The sequence below is a fragment of the Pecten maximus genome, chromosome 15 (assembly GCF_902652985.1).
Source record: "Pecten maximus chromosome 15, xPecMax1.1, whole genome shotgun sequence".
In the NCBI taxonomy this organism is placed as follows: Eukaryota; Metazoa; Mollusca; class Bivalvia; order Pectinida; family Pectinidae; genus Pecten; species Pecten maximus.
In genome coordinates this window covers 14,229,797-14,242,192 of record NC_047029.1, presented here as the reverse complement: position 1 = coordinate 14,242,192, position 12,396 = coordinate 14,229,797, and the positions used below count along the sequence as shown (strand labels likewise).

General features: G+C 32.2%; 1 protein-coding gene across 2 annotated transcripts in view; it reads right to left on the bottom strand.

The window, feature by feature from the left end:
* LOC117343218 (nucleoprotein TPR-like) overlaps window positions 1-9,346 on the bottom strand; it is a 158,981-nt gene extending 149,635 nt beyond the window's left edge. For both annotated transcript variants that reach the window (XM_033905557.1, XM_033905558.1), the window contains exon 1: window positions 9,224-9,346. In XM_033905557.1, coding sequence (XP_033761448.1) covers window positions 9,224-9,271 — 48 coding nt within the window. In that variant the 5' untranslated portion in view covers window positions 9,272-9,346. The remainder of the gene's footprint in view (window positions 1-9,223) is intronic.
* Window positions 9,347-12,396: the final 3,050 nt, after the last annotated feature.

The following is a 12,396-nucleotide window of genomic DNA, read 5'->3' as shown; positions in this document are numbered from 1 at the left end:
GTCCTGTGACCAGTGACCACAAAAATGGTCTAGGCCGTTGTCTATCGACCACCGAAAGAAAATTAATACTTTCGACCAATCCACTTGTTTCAAATTCTCAAAGCAGCTTTTCACTAAATTGTGCTATTAATAAGAGGCCCAACAGGTAAACGGCAGCAGAATAATAAGAAGAAGAAAAAGAAACATACAAAAACAATACGCCTTTTCACCAAAAGTGAAAAGCCCTAATAATGATAAGAAATGGAGCAAAAACAAAATGTCCCTCCTCTTCGTTTGGGGGAAATAATAAAGCACCTGAAGACCTGTACTTCCCATTTCTGATTTCAGAATATAAATCGAAGTATATTAGATTATAACATATCTGGTTCTTAAGAAGAAATTATTTTTGAAATTTAGCTTATTTGACCACATTTGCTTTCTGCGTATGAATGAAATACCTGTAGCACGTGCACACCTTCATATAGCTCATGATCAGAAGCCACCTATATAGCTCTTGACAGGTAGTAATTTTTTGTTTTTGAAATATTTTTACTGTAAGGTTTTATAGACAAGCAATCTTGACTTTAATAGTCTTTCCTTGAAAATGGTCAAAAAAGCTTCAGGGTAGGCAAAAATGATACAGGCGGGGCTCGCGCTACGCATTCGCATTGTATCAAAATGCGAATTGAAACTCGTAAATGCGAAAGCAAAATGAAGTTGATAAGCAATATTTACGAATAGATAAAACTGCCTATTTATCGACTATACCATCCTGGCTTCACTCGTCCGCGTCAGAGTCCAGCTTGCGCTTGAATCACTTCGCTAATAAGGTTCAAGCATTTTGTAGATAAATCCATCAACTGTGTTTATAATTACAACATATCAATATGGCGACTGCTGACGATCTATCGAATTGCTTGCTACCTGACAGCCACAGAAACTATACGGCTGTAATGTAAAGGCCAAAGGAGATGGCAACTGCCTATTTAATTCCATTTCAATCTTGTTACATGATAAGCGATGTGTACTTATATTAATTGATGTAGTTTAATGCTGTAGTTCACAATTGACTCGTGTCGGAATATTAATCATACAGTGAGTCGGCACATGACTTGTTCAGTATGACCAGTATTGTGTTCCAACGAGGAGTTAATTGTTAGTCATCAATCAGAAGTTAATTATAGAGGAAAAATACAGAATATTTCATTCATGAAAAGCGTCCATTCAATATTTATTTCACTTTTTCATTCATCATCCGAGAGACATGTGACGTCCTATTAACCCTAAGTTTTGAAAGCGGAACACAATATAGTTTTAAAACCCGATACTATGTCTTTTTATGCTTATTCTTTATATTCTATAATTAATTACCGTATGTATATGAATTCGATTTAGTTTGATAAAAAATTGAATTTTCAATTTTGATTTAAAAACACCATACACTAGGCCGAGGCCTAATTGCAAAAAAAATATATATATACATGTATATTAAAGTGTTATTTCGTTAGTTTGAATAAAATGTTGGTAGTCAAAATGAAACTAATTGAAAATAGGTGTATTGCCCGTATTTTTTCCACAAATAGTAAGTTATAAATAATAGTTACATTAAAGTTCTTCAAGTATTTAGTCCTGAAATTGTCTGTATATATTCTATGCACGAATGTTAATTTTGTTTAGCAAAGTTTGCTAAAGAAAATGTTTTTCATTTTAGCAATTTGTATTGCTAAAGCATTTTTTAAATTGCTAAAAGAAATTGAATATTTTAGCAAATTTTACTACGGACATTTTCCTGCTACCGCTAACGCAGACAGGGTCGGTATAGTTAGCAGAAACACAGTTGTTTTTTTAGGTCTAATGCCTCTCATTGTATACAAAGTCTTGTCATCTGTTTTCTCCAAAAACAATTGAAAGGTAAACAATATATAGAAGTATAACACACGTGAAGGTTACTCCAAAACAATGTTAACCTGACGAGAAACCTATGACGAGCGCCATGTAACCTAGAACTTCCTAATTATAGGCTGATTTACACTGCGCAGAATGTCAAATGTTCAAAGTCAGAATTTTGATTAAATTCAAACAGCCAAATTTCATTTAAGTGTTTAACAGTGTCATGATATTACCTCTTTTTAATGAATCCATCATTAAATAAAAAAAAAATAGCACTCTAAGACACACACTCACTATTATTTTCATTTCTATGCTTCATTCTGATAACAATGTGGATTGAAAATGAACAAATGCTTTGTATGTTATTGTTTATATTCTAAAGAGGTGTGTTTGGTACCTGATGAATAATCACATGTTTTTTCATGTTCATATGTAATAATTTCAGCCAAAAACTTTTCTCTTTTGTTAATGTCTTGTTGTGAGGGTCAGTGTAATTGATAACCTGATGTTAGCAATTGCACTCGGCAATACCCCTTAAATTAAACTTCATTTCGCACAACTAATAATTGGGAGATAAAAATGGCGCCGATTAAAATCAGCAGCACCAAAACCGTCCCGCCGTGAATCATCCCAAAACCGCGATCATTGTCTTAGTGTCGGTTCTAAAAATAGATTGTCTGTTTGGGGCATGACTTTTTACTCAAATACACTCAAATATACTCAAATACACTCAAATACACTCAAATATACTCAAATACACAAAAAAATACCCAAATACAAATAAAATTCACTTCTATAACATCAATTTGTATGTAATGTGATCATTAAGTTGTAAATATTACGACATAAGGCCTGATAAAACACAAAAATAAACCAACAACTTTGCAAGGGAGGTAACTCCTTTTCCTATACAACCTATCATACCTATTGAAAACGTCAGTCTGGTTTTCTTTAATGTTTTTTAAGGCCTGACTCTTTCCTACAAATATATTTGATTATTATTTTTTTGAAGGATCTTAGTCTGCCTGTCTCTTTCTACTAAATATATAAAATAGTACATGTATTATTGTTACTCAATCTAAATACTCTTTCAATACATAAACTATAAAATGCCATGTATGCAAAGAATATTTACTCATGCACAAATATTTTTTTTAGTTGAGGAAATAGACTTTTTTGTCAGGTTATAGTCACTTTCAGCATTAAACGGAATTACCGTGGATTAAAGGAAAAGTTTCCGTTCGTCCTTGTCCATGTGTTTTATCGTATAGATTTTAATTCTCCTTATCTCTCTATATATATATATCTGTGTAAATTTATGTGTGCTTATCATATCTATTCCGATGCTGATGGCAAAAGATAATCAAATTTTCAGGAGGCATAGGAAGCGAACGGAGAGAGCTAACCATGGCACAGGATGTGATGAACTTTAGAAACAGCAGATCAGAGTGTTTTGAAAAGTGAATAGTGTGAAATTCTGCTATCGGCATCGGAATAGTTTATTGGAATTGTTTATTTATTTGATAATCTATAGTCAATGATTTTTTTAAAAATTATATCTTCATTATAACTCTCTCTCTGTCTCTCTCTCTCTGTTTCTCTCTCTGTCTCTCTCTCTCTGTCTCTCTCTCTCATATGTAAATATATGTCATTTTGTAAAAATAAATGTATTATATGTATGTAAAATTATATAGGGAAAGGGCTTAATATAAGTTTGATAACTTGTGCCCAATTCCCATGTATAAATTAAGATACAATAAAATATGTTTAAATCAAAATGTGTTTTATCATTTTCTCACGCATTAATGACAAGATTTTTATTAGGATGAACGAAAACATTTGTCCAGTCTCGTCTATTTTTATGGCATATTGTAACACAATCATCTGTAAACTATTTAGATTTTAATTTTCTTCAAATCTAATGGGCAAATTTCCTTCTTCTTTTTCAAATTAGTGATAGGTTTTTGTCCAATTTGGTCTGAGCTGTCTTTGAGCCATGTAAAGCCGCCAATTTAAGGAAATTAATTATGACTTCATATAATGTGTTCTGTGACCTATGGAGCCCTTAGTGTTGAGTCCAATAGGAAAAATTCCTTAATATTTCCTTTAATGTAGGAATGACATGGTTTTTCTTAATCAGGTCCATACAGGTGCCCTATAGTAATCACTCTGTCTGTTTGTTTGTTTGTCTGTCCATCCACAATACAATTGTAGTTCCTTAACTTTCATACTTATTGTTCATGACCAACTTCTGACCAAGACAAAGCTAGGTCACTCTGGGTGAGAGGTCAGGGTCATTTGGATCAAAAGATGAAGGACAATGTAGAAGGTAAAAGCTAACGTGTGTTTTATAGTATACTGTATTTATATTGCCATTAGCACAGAAACTGTGATTATAACTGATAAAATGAATACTTTATAGTCCTTCCTGTGAAATCTAAAGCAGGTCAGCATTTTCTCAAGCCTAAGTTGAGTATAGGATACACATTCTTCAAATGTATATTTTCATATAAAATATGAAATTCTAAAAATAGAATGAAACCTCTAAACGTTTTTATTATTTTTGTATAGACCAGTAGTCTTTCCCATATTTCCCAGTCCTTATTAAAGAAGTTCAGATGATTTCCCTTTACTGGTTGCAATATATCTTAGAGTGTGGTATGTTTCTTTGATGTAATTTTTCAAAGCTGATAAAGACAGACTCTTTTCCTGGCATCTTGTGTTATAGATGTATTTTCATCAAAATCAAACAATACTTCCCATTTTCCTTTTCCAGTAGATTCTATATTATTTTTACACAGACAGTTATAAAATTATCTTGCTCCTCTTTTCTGTTTGAAAAAAAATCTAAGTTGGCAGGTATGTAAGATAGTTTTATGAATTCAGTGGAGATATCTTCTTTGGAAAAATTCTTTTTTATAGCACTTTTGACACTTTGATAAGTGAGAAAGTTAGTATGAATATTGAATTTCTCCATTAATTCTGTATAGCTGTAAAATCTACCATTGCTATTTTCTTTGACTATTATTTTTTCATATAAATCCTTTTCTATACCAATCTATATAAAAAATGCTCTTATTTTCTATTGTTACTAAAATAAAAGATTGTATAAATGTTTCATTTTCAGATCGCTTTCACTACAATTCTTAATAATTACATCTCTTTTTATCTTGTCTGATGAACTTTTCCATAAGAAATAATAAATTTCTGTATTCAGTTTCTTAATGAATATCACCAGGATTTTGTAAAGTAATAAAAAGATGATTTAACAACTTTATGAACAGATGATTTTACAACTTCATGAACAGAGGATTTTTGCAAATATATATACATGTGCATACATATTATAAGTATATTCAGGCAAAATGCAACCTCTCAAATAAAATTGAATAAAATTCATGTATTGCATTTTTTGTTTTTTTTTTGCTTTTAGTTTGTTTTTAGATGATATGCCTATACTTCACACAGAAAAAAAATCATCTAAATATATAAATGTACACATATATATTAATATACAATCCTGGTGTATTTCTGTTTTTGATAGGAAATTAAAAAGTTAAAACAAAGATATGCGTTAAGCCTTTACCTAATTATGGAAAACGTTAAACATACATGTTTAGTACACTTGAAGTAGAATCCTTGAAGTTTACTTATAAGAAGTAAAACCATCTTATGGACCATAATATTCAATCATATCATCACAGAGTAAATTTTGAAGCCCATATGAATCAACACCTGATGGTCTAAACTTATTTCTCCTTGAACTATCTAAGGGTCTCCATAGAATCTATATGAAATATTTTGCTTGTATTATGCCTCTTTTATCAGTTTAATGTTGTTTTTGTTTCTTTTCTATATTAACAAATTTTGGGATATTGTTGTATACTATATATAAATTAAGGTTTATTATGAGTTTATCACATATATTCTTATTTTGGTAAAATGTGCTATAATTGTAGAAAGCTTATATGTTCTTAACATTGCTTATGTTATATTTTAATGTAATTATGGAATATTTGATGAACTTAATATTAATTGCGTGAGGTGCAAAAGAAGAGTAACAAGCTGAGTCCCTGATACAATATTTTTAATTCATACTCATCTTTAAAATTGAGTTTTTATACTGATGTTAAATGACCAGTTTAAGATAATTAATTTTATATCTGGTTTAATTATTATTTAGGAAATTAAATCTTGTCTCACAGGTAAAAATTGGAGGTTATAGGACCCCCTCCCCCATCTCTCCCTCTCTCTCCACCTGCTAACACAGGTGTGACACCCTTTCATTACCTGGACAGTTCAGTTATAGCCTTAGGGGGAATCTTTCAATACACTGGTCAATTAGTGTAAGTTACACAGGCGTGTCAATCATCTCCCAAGGTGTGAAAAATTGCTCTACAAATATTGTAGAAATAACATCCATATCTGTGAAAGTGTTGAGGGGGTGGAGTGATTTATAAAATCTAACTAAAATGTGGCAAATTAATATTGTCCAGTAAATAAAACCAAACAATATATCACACAGAAACTTGATCTTATTAAGTAGTAAACCATGGCCATATTATAATGCTCATAATCTAATTACTCATCACCAAGTTAAGGTAATAACATAAATGGAAGTTATACAACACAACCAATATGACTTTCAACATTCTTACATATAATATTGGTTGTATTATATCACTTCAATTGTTTTGCGTAACCACCCTAAAGAAAATGTTCCAGAAGATTTTCATTTCCTTTCGACATTTAAATGGAAACCAATGCAGTACAGTAATCATTACAATAATGTGTTTGGGGATTAATTTCAAATGTTTCTAACAATATCTGCATGATCCTACAGAGTACAAACACTTTTCTGAAAATGACAAGTAATAAATATTGAAGATCTTTACAACATGATTTAGGATTGCACAAAAGATACAAGATATTAATATCTCTCAAAATAAATTAAGAGATGGATGCTGTATAGCAAAAATCAATAATAGTTGTTTTATCCTAGGATACTTGAATGATGCTCAGGGACTTAACACAGTGATCAAAGGACCCGAAAGCAACCAAAAAACTAATATCAGATCAGTTAATGTTAAAGGACTAGTTAATAGATTATATATGCAATCATCATACCGTCACTAGTAATACACTTAGTTACAAGTAGTATTTCCTAAAACTTAAAAAAAGGTCAAATGTTTTAAGTATTTATTTATACAAAAAATGAAAATCTACATGGAATAAAGATTTTTTGCCATCATCAGATGGAAGTACATCAACAATTCCTATTTATCTTCTAGTCTGATCAGGAAAATAAAATGGCTTTAAGCCAGCCAGCCCACCATCAGTTTCAACAGTTTAATCTGTTATTGATACATTTCCAAAAGTTTTTTCTTAAGATCTATCTTAGAATTCAAATGTAGGTTTCCAATATAATCAAATGAATAATAAGTAATAGGGGAAAGAAGGGAAAAGTAGAAAAGAGATCAATCTCAATGGTGGACACCAAGATCCCCTGGAATCTCTTAATTGTTATACAGCTGATGGTTTATGATTATTTCTGATGCTTTTTTAAGTCTGATTTTAAACAATGATGAAATCCTGCTAAAGTTACACGGATATGTTGATTTCATTTGGAAGTCAATTCTAATAATCCACCTATTGCTCTTGAAATATAATCTAAATTTGATATCATTCATTCTAAAGTTGGTCACATATCTCTTCATACTACAGGTATTTTACAGTAATATTCATATGTAATGCTATCCACTCAGTGATTGAGATTACAGTAGACTACACTCGCTTTGTGGATATTGACAACTTAGCTATCAATATGAACATACTACATGTAATTTAATTTTAAAATTATAACTGAAATTTTATGACAGCATGGCACAAAAAGTCATCTGGAAACTTTTTTACAGTTTATCGAAAAATTACTAAGGAAAATATTAATTCATTGCCTTGACTTCAATTTTCAATGAATTAATTACTCAAAGATTGAAATATGGATTTGTTAGGGGAAAAAAATTCAATAAAAATGAATTGTTTTACAAAATACCACAAATTTGACAACAATTTTATACAGAGAATCAAACACAGTATAGAAATTCTTGCAATAAATATTAATTATAACTATCTAGTATGAGTATTTTTGCATTTGTGAGTAGATAATCCGGATTTCAGTTTTCCTGCTCCTTTTTATTTTATTCGCGCCCAATGCGTAAACAAAAATTGGTTCGTGAATGGGGTATTTTGATTATCATTTTAAAATACTTCTTGAGAAAATAAATGAAAAATATTTTACATGTGACCTCTATATATACCAAAGAATACTATTTTGGGTCCATTATATCATAAAAATATTGATTTCAGGTCCGTTATCGACCATTTCGACAATTCAACTCTGACGGCAATGGGGTCGTAAATCAGATTTTTTGACAATTATTTCAAAATACTTCTAGTGAAAATTAATCTAAGATATTTTACATATGACCTCTATAGACATCAAAGAATACCATATTGAGTCAATTCTCTTATGAAAATATCGATTTCGGGTCCATTATCGGCCATTTCTGTAATTCAACTCTGACGACAATCGGGCCGCGAATCGCGAATGATTAAAACATTGATTTAAACCACAGGGGCTTGGCACGATTTTCCAAATAATAGTCCATATATATATGTATAATACTATATACATATATATATGGACTATTATTTGGAAAATCGTGCCAAGCCCCTGTGATTTAAACTACTTCTCGGTCAAATAAACCCCTAATGTTTTGCATATGATACAGTTGGGCATTTCAGAACAATATTTGGCTCTGTTCTCTGAAAACAATGCTCAAATAAGTCCCATTTCCCAACGTTTCGATAATTCCAAGTCAATTTCGGCAAAGCCTAAATATCCCAACCGACCCCGGCCGGTATCATAGTTCGTAAGAATCACCAAGATCGACCATGTTACGCACAAAATAAGGTTATGTGTGTGAAATACATTTGTATTTGAGTATATTTTTGTGTATTTGAGTATATTTGAGTGTATTTGAGTAAAAAGTCAAGCCGGTCTGTTTGTTGTCAATATTTGTTGTTTCGATACTGTGCATTGCCGTTCTTCACTTAAAATGATATATACAAGAAACGACAAACATAAATCTACACCGACATAGTATACATATATGAAATGACGAGAGAAAGTGTAAATGGGGCCAGCTTTCGCTTTCGAAGATGATGTTTAGCATCTTGGTCCTTGGATCGCTGCCGCGTAGAGTCTTCCAACTGCGAAGACACAGCAGGTTGTCGGCATTTAAAATATGGAAACTTTAACGCTATGTAAATGACAGATCGCGAGTATGATCACCTTTTCTCTTTCCATTTGGACACGTCTACTTTTGTCGTCGCCTTCCATATTTCCTGATAGTTGTGTTTACGTGTCATCTACTGTTGGCGGGGTACCTACGACGGCCATGATTATTCTGGTTATTACCACTAGGTGGCTCTAATTGTGGACTAAACAACGGATCGTACATAGCCAAGGACATATTTTCCGGAATTCTTGTAAAATATATTTCAGGTTGGTACAAAGCAGGGGTCCAATTTAAATCGTAGGAGACATCGTATAGTCCACAACAAAAACGATGAAAAGGAGACGATTCGGATATAGAATAGTTACACAATATATCTGGATGTTTCATATCAGGGACGTCACTGTTTCTGGTAATAAAATCAGTACAGTACTGTAAAATCTACATATACCGTGTACGAGATTTCCATTTTGGATGGAAGATATTGTTTTCGTTTTCTTTATCATAATTCTAATTTCCAGAGATCTTTTAAACATTTTCGTTCAAAAACGAAAACAGATTCAACATTCATTATTCAACACATGAGAGAACATCGAGCTGATGATTATGGCGCGGGAAGGATGTCATAATTAAATATTTTTGCATAGGCAGAAATAATTTTGCCTAGGCATAAATAGAATATTGCCTAGGCTGAAATATTTTTGCCTAAGCAATATTCGATTTTTGCCTAGGCAGAAATAATTTTGCCTAGGCAATATTTTATTTTTGCCTAGGCAAAAATATTTAATTATGACATCCTTCCCGCGCCATAGATGATACGCTAACTGAAATGTCCAGGCCACAGAACTTTACTTTATGTTGTCAATAGGTGATGGTTCTAATCAAACACTGTAACTGATATAACTAATGTGGCAGGGAACGCAACCAATCGGTCGGTTAAAGTGGGCCAAAGAAAAATACGAAGACATGTATGTTTGGAACAGAGACGTATATATCACATCTATTTGGAAGAAATTTAAGCTCGCCCTGCAAGAACCATCAGCATCAGATACAAGCCGAAATGATACACCTGATGTAACGAAGCTCGATCCATGGTGGTTGTCAGAATTGCAAAATGCTTACGCTGACATTTTACTAGAATTCAGGATATAAAAGATCAATGTCAAATTTATGCATTTTATTTACAAAATTTGCACGTGTATATATATGAGATGTTGAAACAAATTCCAAATAACACACAAAAATAAGTTTTGATATCCAACGGTTTACACAAAATATGGGGAAATGAAAATAAATCCAAATAATTTAAAAAAAAATTGTTATTTTACGATAGAATGACTTTTAAAAAAAGATGCCAGATATATATACTTAATAAATACTTATAAAGTTTTTCGATAACTTTAAAATGAGCTTTGATTCAAAACGTTAAGTCCTAAACAAGGAAAAAATTGAAAATTGAAAGATAATAAATCAATAATATTTTGTTGTAAGTTTATTGTACTAAATGATTATAAACTTGGTTCCGGTTTGGCGTCCTCCACCTGCACTTTGACTTTTTGACTTTAACTTTAAACATATTTATTGTCCAAAATAGGCACAAAGGATTTGGCACAAGTTATGAAACCATCTCCCATCAACAAAACATTTTACACAATTGATGACATAGACATTTACAAAGTCAAAGTTTAGATAAGTCAATTTAACATAATCATGCAAATAGTGATATAAAAATAGACACAACTTGCATGTTTAAAATCTCTTGCTGGATTTGATGAAAGACTGCACATGTTCGAACACATAATTATTTACATCCAAAGCCAAGTCTTCGTTACCAAAAAGTAACAAATTTAGATTAATTTGTATATTCAAGTAATTTAAAGCATTAAACAATTCTGAACGGGCAGTGGAAAAGTATTGACACTCGAAAAGGAAATGGTATGCATTTTCATAAAAATGCCAACAATTTGCACATTGTGAGTCTTGAACTAGATTTACATGGAAGAGATCATTTTTAAAAGAGCTTTACAATGGTGTCTTAGCCTAGCATGTATAATATTTAGTTTTCTTTCTCCATAACTATAGAAGCAGGGCTGAGTTTTGGGAACATTTTGTGAGAGAGCTAGTTTAAAAGATGAGAGATGTAGGGACTTGATACCATCATCTAAAGAGTTCCAGTTACTCAATGTAGAAGGTAAGAAAGATTTGTGTGTTACAGAAAGTCGATAATTTGATCATGAAGTTTTCCTTATTTCTTAAATCATATGGATTGGTATCACCTACTGAGGGGGGGGGGGGGGGGGGGGGGGGGGGGGGGGGTGGGGGGGGGGGGGGGGGGGGGGGGGGGGGGGGGGGGGGGGGAGGTTAATAAATTTGATTGATAGCTTGGAGTCAAATTACTATTCACCTTGTATAACAATTGCAGTTTTCTTCTGGCCCTTCTATCAGAAAGTAGTTCAAGTCCCGATTCATTATATAAAGATTCATTTTTCGCACAAGAAGGTAAACCAGTTACAATTCTCGCTGCTTCGCACTGAGCCCGCTCTAACTTGTCTGAATCTGCGTGTGAGGTTTGGGATGGTTGCTCTCTGGTAGATTCCAGAACAGGTAATATAACTGATTTACAAATTCTAAATAGAGCATCACGCTTTAGCATATACTTAATTTTCCTCAAGACATTTATTTTTTTTCATTACTGATTTATAAACTTCATCAATATGATCAGACCAACCTGCAGGCGTACCAATGTGAACGCTCACATATTCTAGTAAAATTACTTACACGAACAAGACGACACAATTCGACCCCTTGTTGTGAATGGCCAAGTCAAGGGTCTCTTGTTGTATCCGTTCAGTTTTGAGACTGAATAAGTGGAAAACAAAATGGCCACCAGGAGGTCATCTTGGATTTTGACAGCTGAAATTTGTTATCGACATTTTTTGAGAAATTCTTCTAAATTGTGAAGGCCAAAATCCCTCTGTGATCTCCTGTCTTGATCATTGGGTAAACTACTGGTCTACTATTACCTTTTACAATACGGATTTTTTTATACAACACAGATTTATTTTATACAATACAGATTATTTTTAGAGTATGTCTCAAGTACATGTATTTGCTTTGTTGCAGTTAGACGTACATGGCTTCATAAGTTGTAATAACTTGTGCCAAATCCTATTTGCAAATATGTGTAAATAAAATATGTTTAAAGTAAAGTAGACGTACATGTAAAACC